The sequence below is a fragment of the Numenius arquata genome, chromosome 8 (genome assembly GCF_964106895.1).
Source record: "Numenius arquata chromosome 8, bNumArq3.hap1.1, whole genome shotgun sequence".
NCBI classification, from domain to species: domain Eukaryota; kingdom Metazoa; phylum Chordata; class Aves; order Charadriiformes; family Scolopacidae; genus Numenius; species Numenius arquata.
The window spans coordinates 45859397-45878283 of record NC_133583.1 but is presented as its reverse complement, the minus strand read 5'-3'; the positions used below and the strand labels follow the sequence as shown (position 1 = coordinate 45878283).

The 18887-nt window shown below is 39.4% G+C and overlaps 1 protein-coding gene across 1 annotated transcript in view; it reads right to left on the bottom strand.

Moving 5' to 3' along the window:
• Nucleotides 1–5321: 5321 nt before the first annotated feature.
• Nucleotides 5322–18887, bottom strand: part of ZNHIT6 (zinc finger HIT-type containing 6) — a 36228-nt gene continuing 22662 nt past the window's right edge. Inside the window, exons 9-10 of the mRNA XM_074152465.1 lie at nucleotides 10527–10651; nucleotides 5322–6250 (exon numbers count right to left, since the gene is read on the bottom strand). Coding sequence (XP_074008566.1) covers nucleotides 6165–6250; nucleotides 10527–10651 — 211 coding nt within the window. The 3' untranslated portion in view covers nucleotides 5322–6164. The remainder of the gene's footprint in view (nucleotides 6251–10526; nucleotides 10652–18887) is intronic.

Below are 18887 nucleotides of genomic sequence, written 5' to 3'. Positions count from 1 at the left end.
ACGTAGCCATGTATAAAATCGCACACAGAAATGCGGAGGTGCCATGGTGAAAGCAGTAACATACAGCTAGCTTTGGAGACAGCTATAAATGCATTTCAACTCATGAACAACCAAACTGCATTGAACTGCAGTGAGACTTTTGGTGTCTAGAAGATATAAATCCTGTAAAACATGACTTCAACCAACAAAATGATGCAATGAGTATCTGTGTCTTGAACAGATTGTATCCAGTATACTGTGATTTTTTTCCCCAGAAAAAACTACAGAGCTATGACTTCTATATACACAATTTATATTGGAGAAGATCCTGAAAGACCCCAAGGCACCATTCACATAAGCAACTTCATCTGTCTTGAAGTACACTTACGGGATGGAATGTAGCAACCGTCCAGGAGGAAAAGATTACGCAAGATTTTATAAAGTTCTCGCTTATGAGAGAGAAGAAATTTAAAGGTAAGGTGCATAGATTTGCTCAGATGGAGATCTAGCTAGGACACACACATGAACAACTTAACCTCATGATGACCGCAGTTTCAATAAGAATCAAGGGGCTCCGTTACAGATCTCAGTTGAGCGGTCAGCACTGTAGTGCAGCAATATTTTGAGGACCCTGGTTGAAAGCCAGACCAAAAGGAGCCCAGCAGATCGCCCAAATCAAAGACACTGGTTTCACAGAAGCTGCTGATTTTCTTGAGCTTCTCAAACCAACCAGGTTAGATCCTAATTAGCTTATGAATTTGACAAAATCAGACATCAAGACATCACAGCTGTAAAGCAAGTCTGTTAATGAGAACTTAAACCAGGAAAATACATTTTACTCCACAGAAGCAGACATTCACGCTGTAGTGGAACAATCCCATTAAAACCAGTATGGATACTCCAGGACAGCTGAAAGCAGAGATTGGGAAAAAAGGTCAACCAAGTGATACCACTGAGAGTTTAGGTGTGGAAGTGATGGGGACTTCTCAGGCAAGCTTTTAACGCCACCCCCGTCCGCTCTTTTTCCTGAATGCTTATACTTCATCCACCAACTTAATTTTCACCTCACTCAGACATACCTCTCTACCGCTTGTTGGCACTCTTGGCAAAACGGGCAAGTTCTGGGGCTACAACATGATTCAGGAGAAAACCTGGAAGCAAGGAGTGGAAAGGGAACAGGCAGCTTTCACAGTCACTTCTTCCTCCTTCTTAAGGCAGAAGTGGGATAATAGGAAGAAAGCAGCAATGTGATTTTAAAAACACTTTTGCTTTCTTCACTAGCTGGGATTGTGCAGGAACCAGCCAGCTCTCAGTGTGGCAATGTATTCTCTAAATCAAGACTCCCTCTCGTTTCTATCCCTGCTCCTTTGGCAGATTATTTTTAACCCGCTCTGATTTGTCACGCAACCCCACAAAGAGCTGTACTGATGCAAATGATGCAAAAAGCAGCCTAATGCAAAAGGATTAGGTAAGTATGAGGACTACCGTTCCAGTTAAAAGAAACATAAGAATCTACTGTTTCTATCACTAGTTGGAGCTAGTAAGTCCACAAAGACTTCCCCTTGCCCCAAAGGTAGGCAAGGCTCTAGCGGCTTTCCATATTTTATCACTCTATTGACTTTTCCTGCCAAAAAAACCTTCTGCAATAAGATAACCTGGAAATGCTTTTCGGCAGGAAAAGTTAGCAGCAGTGAAAGCAGGTCAAGCCAGTGGAACTTTGCTTCCAAACCAAAAATATGTTACGATGCACAGAGCTGAGGAGAGAAAGAAGCTCTCACAATAAAAGCACCAGTAGAGCTAAATCACTGTCCGATGGGCCACCGAGACCCGGCAGGACACAGTGGGAACACATTTCTGTTATCAAGCCGCAGACAGACAGGCAGCAAAACAACTATCCCTGCTTTTTCCTGGTCATTTGCAACTTCCCTTTCAGTTTCAGTATGTATTTTGAGTTGTTTTTGCTGCTGTTTCTTGTTTGTCTTGCATACATGTGACTTCCTTCCACTTCACCACAAATTTCCACCAAATAAAACCATATGCACTGCCATAGCAACATTTTAACACAAACACAGGGTAATCTTTGTTCACTGAAGTACACAGTTCATTTTTTTTTTCTCTTATTAACAGAACGTGCATCTGCATACAGTTTAACCCAATGTCATAGCAACAACATCAACACAAATTCAAGATATTTTTTCCTTTGGAGGGGGAAAGAATAAATGTTTTCAGGAAAGGAGCATGGGACTTAAGAAAGCAAAACGAAATGTTTGTGACCAAATATGGCCTGGCGTTACATCATCACAGCTGTATATTTACTCTTTGAAAGCCTGCTCTTGCAAGGTGTTATACATTCTCAGTTCCTACAGATGTCAACAGAGAACAGCCGTATCTGGCAGGGCAAGGTCTGAATCACAGATATGTTTATACACAAAACAAAGGTCGCACTTCCTATCTGCACTACAGCGAACTTAGGAATCGATGTACTTTTTTAGACTAGAGCGCACGGTAAACAGCTTTACTCCTAATGCAAAGTAAAACGGCACTGCTTGACTGGAGTAACAAAAACTGCTCCGGCTTTGCCTCCAAGACCCAGCGCCAACCACACATTTTGAGGCACGACCCTCTTTTCCTCTGCGGATCAACAATTCCTAACGCAGAGATAAATACAGTAAAACCTAGAATTCAGATGTGTTCATTCAAAACTTAGCTGTTACACTGACAGGGGGTGTAGCATTGTTTACCCATGACAAGTCAACAACTTATGCCTCATACACACAGGAAATTATACAAAAAAGGAAAAGAAACAAGTTTTCTCATAGGGCTGACTCAATCCTACCTCTCAGCTATTGCTATGCGCTTAGCTATGCTCTATTTTTGTCTTCTATGGCTTGTGAAAGGGATGACTTCATTAAGCTTTTAATTTTAAGTAGCATGTTCATTCAGGACAAGAGCCTTTACTCTTTGCTTTGTAAGCTGACGGTCCTTCAGCTCAAGCACATTGTGAGGGTTCAGGGTTTGAAACCTGAAAAGTCTAAACATTAAAAGAAATGCCATAACAACGCTACACAAAACCAACTTGTTCCTTCTGTGACGAGTAGTTTATAGAGGGAAAAAAATAATGAGTAAGCGTAGGAGGCGTAAAATCAAGCACTCAATGCAAGCTAGTGTTGGACGACGAAGATTAAAACAACATCACAGTTTTCATTCACAGACATCATGCACTGAATCAAGGCAGAGTCCTGCAGGGATCCTCGTAGAGTATGACTGCAATAGGATGTTTTCAAAATGGACAGAACTGAAGTTTTCCAGGCAGCCTCAGCTCCATGTCTTAAATTTCAAGTGCTTGACCAGAAATTTAAAAATATAGCTTTAAAAGATGCATTTTATCCTTCAGTTTATTACACGATGCTCGTTCTGGGTTAAGTCAACTCAGAAAGGAATTAAAAACTTCCCCTAACTGCCTAGGAAAGCGTTGAAAACCATCTGCCTAGCCAAAGAGTACATAAACTTTTGATTAAATCAGTAACCTTGTTATGAAGAATTACCACTGTTGCGGGATCTATACTGGTCACCAGTAAGGATGTGCTTCTAGCCAGAGACCATATTTTTGATTAATTTTTTATAAACAAATATTAACAAAGCTTAGCAAAACTGAACAGAAATATTTTCATTTTATCTTGTCTTGCATTTGATGAATCACCACTGTTCAGACTAGTGCAACTGTTATCGAAACCAAATAAAAATAGGTAAATAGTAACTTGGGAATGAATGGCAAATGCTACCAAGGCCTTTTACTCTCTATTTGATTGAACTCTGGAAGATGATTCCCATCTTTGGGAAATTTCAAGTTCTAGTAACCACCACAAGAATGCTCCTTAATAAATTTTTAAAACCTTAAAGGGTAGGAAAAGATTTAAATCTGAAGTGTAGATTTAACAGCATCTTCATTTAAAACCAAATTACGGTTGTGTTTCACTCACAAGGAAGCTTAAACTAGATTTATGTGAGAAAAAAAACCTCAGGCAAACCCTTTCATACAATTAATGAAAACCTCCGAGAATGCAGGGAAGTAATGCAAATTACAAGTCTGCATTCCTCAGCCAAAGACTAATCACACACAGAGGCAGATCAACACTAATATTTGCAGCACTCTTAATTTCCACTGCGTGCTATGAATCTTAAAAGAAATGCCACGCTTTTACTCCAGATGAAACATATTCTGGCAAATGAACTGTGGCAGTTCTGCTGTTCTGCTCTTTTATCAGTGTTATTATGAATGGGTTCAATACTGGTTTAAAGTAATTTGTGACTACCAAGTGAGTATGCAGTAATCACTGATTAGGAAAAGCTTATTCACTTTCACTGGACTGAAAAAATATGAAAGCAGCACCTATAGCTAGGAATCCTGGTCCTTTAAAAAGGGTTAAAAAAACAAACATTGAAACAAGAGGTGGGCAGAGGACCAACAATGACTAAAAAAGAAAATAGAGCACAGGAGGCTACTGCCAGGCAAGAAGAAAAACTTCCCTGTTTTACCCGGGGCTGCAAAACACACAAGGGAAAGGACACGTGACACCGCTGTGAGAAAAAGTAATATGTGACTACAAAGGTCTGACGCTCTTTGCAAACTTCAGTAGCTGCATGTCACACTGCACATTTTTTAATAACAATTTGCTTGCAAAGGTGTGAAAAAAATGACTTCTAAAACTTTGAACATCTCAAAAACCCTCTCCACACAGTACGACTGGTAAGGAACTGACAGCCTGGTGCCCTGAAGGCTAGACTGCGAGTCTGGAAGCCCGAGCCCTCTCCCATAGTGCTGTCAAAGCCTCCCGTTACCTCAACAAGTTCCTTCACTGCTTTCTGTTGTCTTTCCACCCGTAACAACAGCACTGGCAGGCAGAACATTTCTGATTGAAAAACCACCTTCATGGGGGTTTTTCAATGTGCAGCCCCCGCCACCAACTTCTTCCACAAAGGTGCTGGTCTCAAGCAGGAGACAGACAGACTGGGGTAACATGAACGATGGCAGCAACAACCTCACAGAGCTGTTTACGAAGTGATCATGTCCTTAAGAATTTACAAATGCTGACCCTTGCAAAGTAACCCCAAACACCAAAGCTGATTCCTGCGAGGTCCCCGTGCAAATGGGCAGAGGGGCCCCACCTGTGTCACACCACTCACACACAGCACATGCTGCTCTCCACCTCCAATAGACCCCACAGGCACGGGGTGACTTGGGTACAGTGATAAGCGGTCTGGGATCTCGGAATCTTCTCAGAAGGTAACAACAGATTTCTATTGTCAGCAGATTATACAGTGCAGGACTTTTTTTTTTTTTTAAGGTTTATTTGGCTTTAAGTACATAAATTCAGTTGATATTCCAGTAAATATTTACAATACCTGGCTTCAGTAGGTAAACTAGTAACATGAGATGCGTAACATAAGCATTGTTTAGAATTCCAATATGTTAGCACTAATGACGCTATGTATCCATTTCTATTGATTTTAAAACCCATGCTGATTTAGATCAGGGTAGAAGATTAAACATACAGCAAAATGCCACCTTGAAAACATGGTTTGACCTGTCCTTAACACATTAAACAAGCTGCAACCAAGTAAGAAAAAACCCCAAACGTATTGCACCAGGCACCCAAAATGTTACCACAAAAGATTAAAGTCAAAAGTAAAGTAAGATCATCTGCAGCAGCTCAGCATGATAAAGAAATACCCTAAAAGAAAATTAATCTAATGAAACACCTGTGTTTTTTTTCTAGTAAGTATGAGCATTAAGGCTCAAATCCATGTATAAATACAAATATGTGATCGGATATTTAAACACAAAAATCAGACATTGAGCTGTTAGGATAAAAGGAAAAAAAATATTGTTGAAACTAACTTGGAAACTTTAAATTAGGGTTACTGTGATTTATTAAAGATACATGGACAAAAAGGCTGCAATTAAATAAGAATGTATTTTTTTTCTGGAACCAATAATTCCCCATCTCTTTATTTACATACCTAAATACGCATTCCTAAATCCAAAAATAGGCAGGCAGTTTGGAAGTGCTGCCTTTAGTGAAGGACACCAAACCAAACCTCTGAGTTGTATAAAAAAAGGTTTAATGAATTAAAGAAAAAAAATACATAAAAGTCTCATTCCGCCCTCTTCTCTCAAAGACCCATCATGAACTGTCCCGAATTTCCCCTTCTTCCATGGATGAACGGGAGGAACTTTCACCATCCGAGCTCTCTGCAGGTTCACTGGCATCTGAGGGTGTAGGACACAAACAAAAAACAAACAAGCAATTAGTTTCAGCAATGCTCTTTGCTCACCAAAAAGAAGCAGTTTCGTATCTTCTTTTCCTTTCAATCACACTTTCCTGGAGGATGGCTATTGCATAAGACATAACCAGTCTCGTAACATGGGATGAATCCCTGGGTAGGACCTTGTTGTTGAAGCAGAAAGCAAGACAATGTTGAGAATTTCTTTTAGTTTTTAAATATTGGTCTTCCAGACAAGTAGGTAAGCAGAGTATTTATTCCACACAAAACTCTTCCTCTTCATCCATGGAGAATTTCAAACCGTTCTCTTGGCTTATTTGTTTTAAATGTTGTTTTCTGAGTTGCTATATATATCTCACAACTGTAATGAATTATAAATCACACTTTTATTAGCATTTCACATAAGATGGGGAACTAGTGAGAAATTCTAAATGGAAATGGAAAATTAAGATGTTGCACCTATATGTTCCTTCCACATGTTTCAGCATCCCAAAGATGGTGTTAAGTTGCATGAATCCATGAGCTAAGGCTGATGAGGTTAAAGGTGCACAATAACTTGTGCTTTAGGACACGGCTGTTGCGGTCTGCTGAAATTGTGAAGCAGTCATTTTCCAAACTGGTCTTCAGCCTCACACCCTGAGACTCCTTCTTTAACACACCCTGAACCCCGTCACCTTGTGGTGAGGTCACCAAATGCCACTGGTTGGTGGCACTCAAGCAGCACAAAAATAAACTACAGCAAAGCAGGCCTGTGATTCACACTCTGCCTCATTGTTATTTTCAGTATTTGATCCGACTATGAATTTAAAGAATGTTTTGAGCATTTAGTGTCAGATGCTTCATTAAGGAGACATTACCAAAAGGGAGCTGATGTGGTGTAGTTACTGTCTTGTCCAGATAAGTTCTACAGCTGGCAAACACGGGATCATATATAGGACACAGTGTGCACCTGTACACTTCCAATGGAATTTGTTCAAGAAAATAGAAGCATTTCACCCAGAAACATCGGAGGTCACATTTTGTCTATATTAAATCTAGTGTATAATCAATTAACATTTATATGCCAGATATGTACTGAGTAATGCACAAAGTAAGGATTGTTTTTGCCCCTAAGTCCTGTGAAAGCTTCCATAATCCCCTACTATCTTCAGCCATGACTGACCTTGTATGCTGAAATCAGAGCACCTGTAGTTTTTGCTATAAGCAAGTCAAGCATCAAAACATCACATAAAAGAATGTGGCAGTCTTCTGACTCACAGTGAAGCTCAACAGACAGGTTTTAGCTTTAGTTTAGTCTGTTACAGTAAGTTTTATTTAACAGGAATTATAGATTGTCATCACTCAAAACGAACATATTTTTATGGTGTTGATAGCGTTGCCTATAAATTAAGATTGACCAGTCCTTCCCACCATAAAACTGTCTGCTGTCTACTTATAAAGTAAAATTAAAACTCTGGGTTCAAATTTTTCAGTGCCAGTTTCCTTCATCAATCCTTACTTTCCTTATTCTTTTTTTTTGAAACTTTCAGCCAAAATACTTCAGCCATTTCTTAGAACAAGGATAGGAGAAACGGGCTTTGTCCTCATTAAGTTCTAGCAGTCTCTCTTTGAAGGTGTCCAGCTCTAGCTCTCCCCAGCCTTTGGGGGGTAGTAACTCGAATCGCAGGGGAGAACAGTGATCCTTCCTCAGCACCTGCCTGTTGCTATGTGTATGAAAACTTGCCTCTGTTCTTCCCGAGGAAGGGGATAGATCTGAGATTGCTCAGTAAAAAACGATCATTTTAGCAGTTAAACTTCCACAAGACTTTCTTTCTTGTTCAGCCTGGGTCCTTTGAAAAGAGATCTTGGAGGGCTATGGTAGTGGCAGCCCCCGCGCTCTGGCAGACACCCTGCCAGATGTCCGTGGTGGCAGTTGAAGGCCTGGAATGTGAGGGGAGCTCAGCCAGACAGGCCTCCGAGACAAGCGTCCCCACGGGCACACGTGAAGGCCGGTGGAAAGGACAGGCAGTATTGGCAGAGATAGGATAAGCAAGGGCAGGATGGACGGCTTCGGAGGAGCGTGCAACTGATACAAAAAGCCCTACGTGTTGAAGAAACTGGACTGCAAGTAACAGACAAGATGCTGCAGCAGAAAGGTCACCTCCTGGGAGATGGGAGTGGGCTAAAGCACCTCTCACTACATCAGACTTCTCCCTGGAGAGTCTGGAGGTGAACCCAAGATTTCCACTCTTAGCAATTATCTGTAAATGCAACTGGTAAAGCAAACTAAATAGTGGTTTTTCTCCTTTATTCTGTTAAGGATGACAGACAAAAGAAGAGTACTATGATTGTGCCACACTTCAACAAAAGCGGTATTTCGTCTTCAACTGGAATAACAGCAATGAAAAAGCACTTATATTTCTAAATTTATGTTCTGAACGCTCCTCCTGAAAGAATCTGGAGTTACTGTGGCAGACTTCCACTCTTAACAGAAAAAACTCTAAGAACACAGGCTTCAAAGCAACCTCAAGGCTGAAGTGTTAATATGTTAACTAAAAAGATGTAAAAAAATAAATTATAATAAAGGTTGTGAAAATCATGTTATTTTTGCCTCTAGTTATAATCTTCTGCTAAGTTATACCCAAGACACCTCAATAGGGAACTATGCACTTGATTTTTATGGAATCTCTAGAAAGTGGAAAAAAAAAAAAAAAAAAGACTACGAAAATTAATGGTTCCCAAAACCTGAAACAGCTGCCAGTGTTCCCTGAATACCAACTTCAGGGATAACTGCTGACTGAATGATCCCGGCAGCAAAGGAAGGTCACTGTCTTGCACTGCCCTGTGACAGAGCTATTGGCGCATCCCCAGCTCTTACTGTCTCTCTCTCTTCCCTTTGCCCCTCTACTCTGCCTTTTACAGAATCAGATAGTTGCTGCAGTAGCATGACCTCAAAATAATACCTGTTCAATCAACACTTACTTGAATCTATACCCTCAAAAGGACAACCTCCCTACTAGCTCAGGAGACATGACAACCACCCTATTCAGATTAAGTTTATGAGTCACTCAATTGTAATTCCCTCCTGACATCTAAATCATTGGGATAGGGCTGACTACTGAAAGCAAGGGACCTAAATCAAGAAATAATGGACAAACTGAAAATACCTAGTATGTGTACTCCTAGGGCGAATATCCTAGGGCGAGTGGACCCAGTTGCTCAGACAAGACTCCTACCTTATCCCCTGGCACGGCATCTCACACTCAGCAGCACTGTCAGCACGTAGCGCAGGAAATGGTTGCACGCTGTTTCCTTGAGAGCAGATTGCTCCAATGGATCACTCAGTGTCATCTAGCCAGAACAGGCAAGATTCACCGAAGCCAGATATCACTGGTATTCTCAGCCTCGGATTTATTCAGTCAAATTATATATAGATCCATGATTAAACTGCCACAGTGAAATAGCCACTGCAAAAATATTTCAAAGCTTTTCCTCAGAGATCTGTAAAAATTAGAGTGGCTCATCACTGAGAAGTATGGAATTTGATAACTAAGGTGATTAACTGGGGCACTATGAGACAAGGGAACTGATTCACTGTATCAGCAGCTGCAGAAAGCAAAGCTGGGACACGAAGCCTTTATACTGGGGAGGAAGATGGCAATTAACTTCAAAACTAAAATACAAATTCCTGCTAGACCTGGACTCTCCTCTAAATTATCTCAAAGATTAAAGTTTTCCCCCAAGTACTTTTTGAAACATAACATTGTGCTTTTAACTCGCCCCAAAAGCTACCTTGCCATTACAATATCTAATAACTATCCTCTAATTCAGAATTACTTGTCCAATGTTAGGAGTTATGCTACGAAATAATGTAGAATGATTCCTCTGTATGATTAGCAGGCTTACTTAAAACTCATCTTCTCCAGACAGCTTGACTTTTAGAAATAACCAACTCTGTCAAACTTTGCTAAATACAAAATTTAGCTTTAGTCTGAAGAGCCGTTTTACCTTAGTGGCTAAAAGCACACGAAAAAAACAGAATCAAGCACCAGTAAACAAAGTTAGGAAAAACACATACAATACAGCTTATGAATGTAAGCCATCAGCCAGCAGTTTTAAGACAGAGCATTCATAACAGGTTTTTTATAGCAATCTTCTAGATTCAGAGGGAAATACGAGACATACTGCACATTCCTGTCATTATTAATAGGTATATCCTTAATTATTGTTTATTTAACTAAAATATCTAACTATAGCATAACAGGAAGTAAATATACGCCTACCTTGGCCAAGAACCACCATGTCACTCTTCAATGTTTTCAAGACCACAAATAACGTTGGATACTCAATTATTACTTTGCCTTTCAAATTGTCTAGGAGGCTTCTACTGGCATCCAGTTCATTGTACCTTAAAAATAACAGGGAAGTTTATTTTGGATTTTAACACTACCAAGGACATAATGTACACTTTCTGGGGAAAAAACCACAAGCCTTCTGGCAATTCACAGACTTTTCAGATGATATCATGTTCAGAAGAACTATCTTATGCTTAAAATTACATACCCAGTCTTATTACCCAACTACATTTTTTTTTTTTAACCCTCCTAACATCTAAGCGTAAGAACAGGAGGAGAATCAAATTTCTCTGAGGGCCAAAATGTTTTACGAGTTCTTAATTAATATTTACCAAAATTGGATACGGATATAAGAGTTATCAAAATGGATACATTTACCAAAATCAGATTCTAAATTAAAAATAACAATGTTCTACTTACGGCCTTTAACATTACAAGTTTAATTTACATGGTTAGTAGCGTAGATTATTTATCACGTTTACTTATGAATTATCAGTGAAGTCCTGGGAAGATGAAATAAAAAGCCTATCTGAAAAACTAATGAAGGAAGGTATATTGGAAGCACTTAGAGCTCTGGTTTTGCAAAAGTAAAGGCTCTGATACCCAGGACACTGGGGCACTAATTTCTAAAAGATGGTACAATGTCCTCACCTATGCCTAAGCAAATCTCTGCTTACAGCACTGACTGCAAAAACACTCCCTGTAGAAATTCCCACATGGCTCAGATGCACAGTCCTTTCCCAGAAAAGGGCTCCTTTTCACCCTGGAGGGTGAAGCCAGGTATGTAACAGATGATGCTACAGTAATAAAGAATAAATTGAGCATCTTCTCCACTATTATTTTCTAGAACTGTAATATTTTCTCCCAACTCTCTAACTGGAAACCTGGACGTGGGATTTTGGGGAAAGAAGGGGATATTTCAAAGCTCTGTTAAAAGAGAAACCCTGTTGCTTTCACTTGCTGTAACTGTGGCATCCAACAGATGCTCTGATATTATTACACTGCAATCTGAGTTATGCAATTCTTTCTGTAATCAGCATTATTAAATTACTACTAAGCTATTGTATCAGTTAAAGGCAAATGAAGTTCAAAACCAAAATACACTGTGGGCAATAAGTGGAGTACTTCCCATAGCTGCTCTACTTTCTCTCATCATTAACATATTATGCAGTTGGGTTGTCTTTTGCCAAAGACAACACTGGATGGGTAAAGAAAATTATATACTTTATGATTTACAGTAATGTGTGATTAAAAACAGTATATCAAAGGAGTCAGCAGACAAGAAGAATATTGAAGATAAAACAGAATTTGAGTTCTTGGGATTTAAGAGAAACTTAGTTTGAGCAAAAACTATTTCTCTCTCATATTCAACTTCAATCATCATGAAAATATTTGGTTTCATATTTCTCTCAACCCAAAGTAATTATGACCTCTTCTTACTGAAACCCTTTAAAAGGGATAACAGTATATTACATTTCTACTGAACGAATGCATTTGTAACTTGTGGATTAACACACGTGAACAGAAACATATTTACTGCTTTATTTACAATACTCCACATGCAAAGTACAACAATACCTTTCCTTTGGCAAGGACCTCAACACATTCTTTTCTGGTTAAGCAAACATTTACCACCAAGAGGCTAAAGTAATTCACATGCCACAATACACTTTCCATTATCTCATGTTTTAGACAAAACATCTTTAGCGTCCAGCTTGGCATAAGATAAAACATTTGTACTTAAAACTATTTTATGATAGTAAATTACTGAAGTGTTAGATCACTGAGTCAGAGCTTTATCTTTTTTGTTTTTAAAGTAAATTTTATTGGTTGACAGTGATAGAGAAAACATCCAAATTTTTAATGCATAATATGGGCTGTAAACTTCAGGGAGAATATAACAAAGGAGGTTAATGCTTCTCTTTTTTAAGCTTTGCTGTTATTGTCTATGCTATCCAAAAGACCTCATTCCACCACATTCCCTACTTTATACACAACTGCAAGTTGAGGTTTTCTGCTAATCCACCTGCCAACCCTTGGCTGTGCATGCTTAAGAGACCTCAAAAGAAAACTAATACTTGTCACTCAATTCCAAAGTCTAATACAGGCTGGCTCTTGAGCAAGACTGATTTTTCAGGTTCTCTCCGAATGACTTTGTCACTGTAAGAACCTTCACAATTTTATCCCAGAAGTGGAATAAAAGCCATACACCAGAAGATGAACACAGACCTTTGGGCAAAAGATGACTGCCCTGTAAGGTTTTTCCAGAAACCTAAATACACACCCAATTTCAATTTTTACTTATGAAAAGGCTAGACCTGTTTGGAGAAGAACTAAAATGAAATGAAATGGCATTTTTACAAGTCTTATAACTTCCTGTACAGATTATTCACCAGGATAAGCTGAGGATGTAGGGCAACACTGGAATGCAGGTCTTGCTGTGAATTTGCAGGGAAGTTCTCACCACAGGTAGGGGATGGAGCAGGGAGAACCTGGTAACCAGGCACTACCAGATATTCTTTTATCACCATTTTTACCTACTTGTCCTGTATCACTGGGGCTGCATAACCTGCTTAGTAAGAACCCATGAAACCTTCTTCAGGCCCTTCCTTGCCTGTGCATTTCAAGATACAGCCCAGTAAAATAACTGACAACCAATGTTAAGTCTGCCCTTTCACTCGGACTCTTTCATGCTCCAGGGCCAGTCACAGGAACCAACTTAACTGAGGCTGTCATCCTAAATGAGCTCCTTCAGCCCTTCGTGACAGGATGGATTTGAAGATAAGTCTGGCTCTGAATGAACTGACCACCCTGACAGAATCATCCCCTTAATGCCACATCTTCATGCCTTTCTTCTTCTAAACCCTCCTCCTGCTTTCTCCTTCCTCCCACTGCCCAGTTCATACAAATGGTCTGCACTATGGCTTCCCCATCCCTGTATTCAGCCGTACTTCTCTTTGCACCCTTCCCTCTGAATCTTCTTTCCTCCCTGGTATTTACTTCCCACATATTTCCTCTCTCCCATACATTCCCTCAGCCTCCTTGTCCAACTCCCACCATCTAATAATATACTTTCCTGACTATTTTCTTGCCCCAAGCAAGGCTTTATGCTCATGTCATGAAGCAAGAAATAAGCCTGGATTTCTTCTTAATAAGACAACTCCATTTGTAAGGACCACAAAGAGACACTCTTGGCAGACAACAGCTTTTGATTTTAGCTGGAACAAAATAACAATAACTGCTTTTTAAAGGACAAAAATTAAATAGAAGTTGCCTGCCAGCAGGCAGTTTAAAAGCCTACAAAAATTGTGGCAATTTAGAAAATTTAACAAGATTCAGCAATCCCACATCAGTTCCAATATAATCTATGACATTCGTTCCACAAATGGCTTCGTTACCTTTCACCAAACGCTGAAATTCATGCGGTTCTACATTTCTGATAGGATCTATGAGTTTCTGCAAAGGACAGTTTCACTATCTATAGTTATTCCACCACCTTCCAGGAATTCAACAATTCAGTCGCCTAATCTGTCTCCCACAGGCAGGAATGCTGCATGAGGTCACCGCATCACAAGCGGCTCCCCTCAAATGGAGCCTGTGGCTATCATGGCAGTGGCGTAACTTGTCTCCACAAATTCAGACAGCAGGAAATTCCCTGCTGATCAGGTTTTCCTGAATGTCATCTACAGGAACTTTGATTTTAATACTAATAAAGAAAAATCTGCAATCTGGAATTAAAGATAAACTGTAACCATGTTATTTCTTCAGTTTAGTCTGCCAGACACCGAAAAGAAAGCAAACAAGTTTTAACCATCTAAATCACTACAAATATCACTAAAATACATATTTGTATAACGATGTTCATAATTTTCCTGTGAAAGGTATCAACTAAAACCCTTGCGTTTATTTTAAATAAAGATGACTTTTCTTCCTAGAACTGAGTGGAAACCTTGAGGTATTTACTTAGCATAATTCTGATACAATAAATAATGCTATTTTGGGCCTAGACCAAAAATCCACAATCCAACTTTTTCTAACTCATGGGATGAATGAGGATTCTCCTCCCACCATCCCAAACAAAAGTGAGTAGCATTTCCTAGGTATCTGCATTTCCCTAGAAGAGAGCCGAGACTGGGCACAGTATTTAAAGTCTCTCTCAAGCACTCATTCTGCAGTGCTGCAACACTGCAGAGATAATAACTAACAGATGCGACTTTCATTCCTAAGTGGTGAATAACCTCTTCGTGTGGTTATGATTTGGTGAACATGGAAGTAGTGAAATGCACTCCTGAATTAGGCATTAAAGGAAAGTTATATGGCAGAAAGTAAACACAATGTATTAAAACAATACGCAATTTTTATATTTAACTTTATCACTAGAATGTTGACATTCTAGAAATCTGGAACACAGTGAATTTTGTTAGCCTGTATGTGTAAAAAAGAAATAGAAAATTCTACAAGCGAAAAAGCAGAGACCTTAGAAACAAAAAAAGGAAGTGACTTGTCATTACACTTCCCTTGTAACTAATTCTTATCAACAGCTGAACAACATGGAAGACTGTTCTGCTTGAACACTCTTTTAAAGGGGGACGTGAACCAAGTTCAGTACTTTATAAATATGAAAAAAAGTGACAGTACTGTTTACACAAATATTTTAAAACCTGCTAGATCCTCCTTCCACTCTTGGTCTATGGTTTTTCTCCTGGTATAGGACCTCCATATTTTGCCTCAACAAATGTTCTCCAACCTCTCCTCCACACTGTTGACATCCACATAGCTCAACCTATAGCAATACAGAGCAGATGCCTGGCGAAGCCCTTTTCAAGTCAGATCCCCATCTTAAGGAACACTTTTCCTTGCCATATTTCTGCCATAGATCATCCTCAAACAAGGACTATGTTAAGACAACCTGTATCAATCTGTGGTCTCCTCTCTTCTATGGGCCATAAGAGGCCCTTCGCACTAGGGAAATCTAAGAACTACTGAAAACTAAAGTGTAAAATGGAAAAAAACCCAAACCCCGCAAAACCCCTCTTCTTACAAGCATATTTCAGGGAGTTAAAACATCCTAGAAGAAAAAAAAAGTAATACCCAGGTGAAGACAGCAGGAATACAAACTGTCACCCAAATTATTTGGCACAGTAGTAGATGTCCAGAAAGATTTAATGGTTTATTCACTTTTACCCTAGAAAATATACAAAACAGTTAATGGAAAGAAGAGATAAGCAAAATAAGACTACAAGTTATGTCACTGTAGAAGCACAAAGACTGTCCTTGTTTAAACCTCTTGAGAATGAGGCAATTGCACAAAGAGAAAAACACAGTAAAAGCTCTTTAATGACAATCATGGAAAAAGGTATCAGTTGATGGCAAAACCCATAAAGCAGATAAGACATCTGCTGCTACAATTTAGTGGACTGAGCATTAAGAGTGATGTGGTAAAAGGATTCAGGATGCACAATGATCTACAGATTAACTGAAGTACAAACCATTCTGCATCTTTTAGTTATGGGAGAAAGTACGACAAAACAGAAGGAAAATGTGAAACTAACAAATGCCAGTTTCTTGGATTTGGTAGAGTTTGGTTCAAAGAATACAGAAGTAAAGTGATACTGAATTTCAAGAAAGCAAATACTTTCCCCATCTCATAAGACATAATGAAAAGAAGTAACAAAATCCAGCGGCAAGTAAAGATGTTATAATTCAAGTGCATCACAGCAATAGTCCTTTACACATACAGGAATTTACTTACTTTGTGAAGCCAGGCAGCTTTACAAACTGCTCAAAAGCTCAAGATTTATAGCCTTTAAGTGGTACAGAGCAGACATATCGAAAAAGGGTATACCACAGCCATGTAAGGCTACCATATGACTGAGATAAAGAAACCAAAACAGCCTAATGAGTTAATGACAGCCAAGAAGGCTTAAAGGGAATACAAAGTTTCACAAGGGAAAAGTTATTAACAAGAGAGTGGGTGCCCTACTGAAGATGAATGCCTGAAGTTTCAAAAACTGAAGAGATTTACTGGCACCTTTAGTACAAGTGAAAGCTGCGGGTGGCTCCCCAAAAATGCAGGGAAGTTGAAATACGTAACTTGTACTATTGATAGAATAGTGGAATAATCATGGAGAAAAAGCCAATGTTGTAAGTCTACTTTAATTACAGTACTTCTGTTACACAGACTCATGAAACATTACTGTAAATAATTTTAGAGGTGGGGGGTGTACCAAGGAATACCAAGGGATGCAAAGAAAAACTCCTAATACGTCAAATTCAGAGAACTAACAGGTCAAATCTCATTTGACAATTTAACATAAGTAGTGCACTGATAAAATAAACAGAAATATAAAACTGATGAGAAATCATCCTTGTAAATTGGCAATACTTCTGTTATTACACTTGGGTTAATCTAACAAACCTCCACTTCAGTAACAGAAGAACTGATACTTCTGTAATTTCAGATCCCTCGATAGCAAATTCTAACATCCAAATTTAGCTCATATAGAGATAGCCTGAATACCTCTAACACTCTGTACTAAATGAAATTTATACAGCAGAATCAGAGTGCTATAAACCTTCCATGAAGGGGTTACTAATGTTTTACAATGAACCGGAAAAACTATGAAATAAACAAATTATTTTCTTGGCAAACAAGCAGGAAGGTCAATTCCCTCCTTGGCGAGGTTGAAACAATCAGCCCTAGATGATTTCCGTCAAGAAAGAGAAAAAAACAGAGGGATTCCCCTTTGGCAGCATCAGGAGGAAACAACAGGTTTTCTCCTTCCTGACTGGAGCACAAAGAGGTTCTCTTCTACCCTGCCTTCGTGAAAACGCTGATGGCTACGCTGCCATGTTTCACAGCGCTGCAGATTCCAAGTTCCGCCCATCACTGCAACTGCCCTTGAACGCCAAAGAGTTTTTATCTTTGCTCCTAGAAACCTCTTACTCCAGCCTCCCCATGGTGCCTGGTCCCCAAAACTGAGAAACTTGGCTAACTTTAAGTCAGCATCTCACTGTGTCTTTTTCTTCCAAGAAACTAGCAGCAAATCCTCTTTTTTCTTCAGAAAAGTATTTTAACAGCAGCCCTACAGTTGAATTTAAACCCCTTGATACATCTCACAACACTTATACTAGACTGGAATAGGACAAACGGTTTGAACATTATTTCTGCTCTACAGCCCATTTTTACCAGCTCCTTCCCTGCAGCCAAGGGGCAACAGATTATTCAGCAGGGTTTTTCCAACTGCAATCTTTTCCTGGACTGCATGGCCTGTCTTTCTGCCTTCAACTCTGCCTTATACGTGCATGCCATACGGTCACAGACTTCCACAAAGGCATTTCCCATACTATGCATATGTTATATACCTACAGGCAAGTTCCTCTCTGCTCCACAAGAGACATGTCAGGCTGGAGCGAACTGCAAGATTTGTTCTTGAAACAGCCTTTCTTAGGTGCACACTTCCTCAGAGAGAGGAGAGAAGATCTGCCTCTGCATATGCTGGGTTTGCTGTTCCCGTGCTTCAAGCCCAGTTACGATACAGAAAAGAGGCTACTGTGTACAGTTTTATTGATGTTTTAGAACCTGGCGTCTGCCTACCTGCTTTGCAAGCATGAAGGGTCTTCAGGTCTGCCTGTGGTGCTTACAGAACACCACTAGGTGACTAGACAGGACAAACCACTAGCTGAAGGCAATACTAACAGTTTTATTGTTATCTCATCCTCCACCTCTTTATTTACTCACATATTCTTCATTGTAAGTGTTCTGGATCTACCTTGCTGCAACATGGACTGCAGAATTCTGGAGTGGAGGCTATAACTTCAAATAAATCTTTGTGCAATAGATATCTCAGTCAGCGATTCTCTAGCAGCGACACTCCAGAAATCCTAATGCAATACCATTAATTATAAAACAGTTCATCCAAAAGAATTCAGCATGGGTTACAAAATGCTGGATTGTTACTTTTAAAAAACAGGCGCCTACTGGTTCATAAAGCAATCTCTTTCAAGAAAAAAAAATGAATGATTGCTCAAGATAGTAAGATGGACAAATTCTGTTTCCTTTGGAATCATCCCAAAAATCTTCTCAAAGGTCAAGTAATTGTAGTCAGACACCATAAACATTTAGCTATGCATGCTACAGATTCAGATCATACGTACTTCTTATACTCAGCAATGACTAGTTTTCTGCTTTTCATCTATGTTGTGTAATACAGGATTTTAATAAAAAACGCAAGTAGATACAGAAGGAAAAGTTACTCTTTTTTTACAGTAAAAGCTGTGTATCCTGGC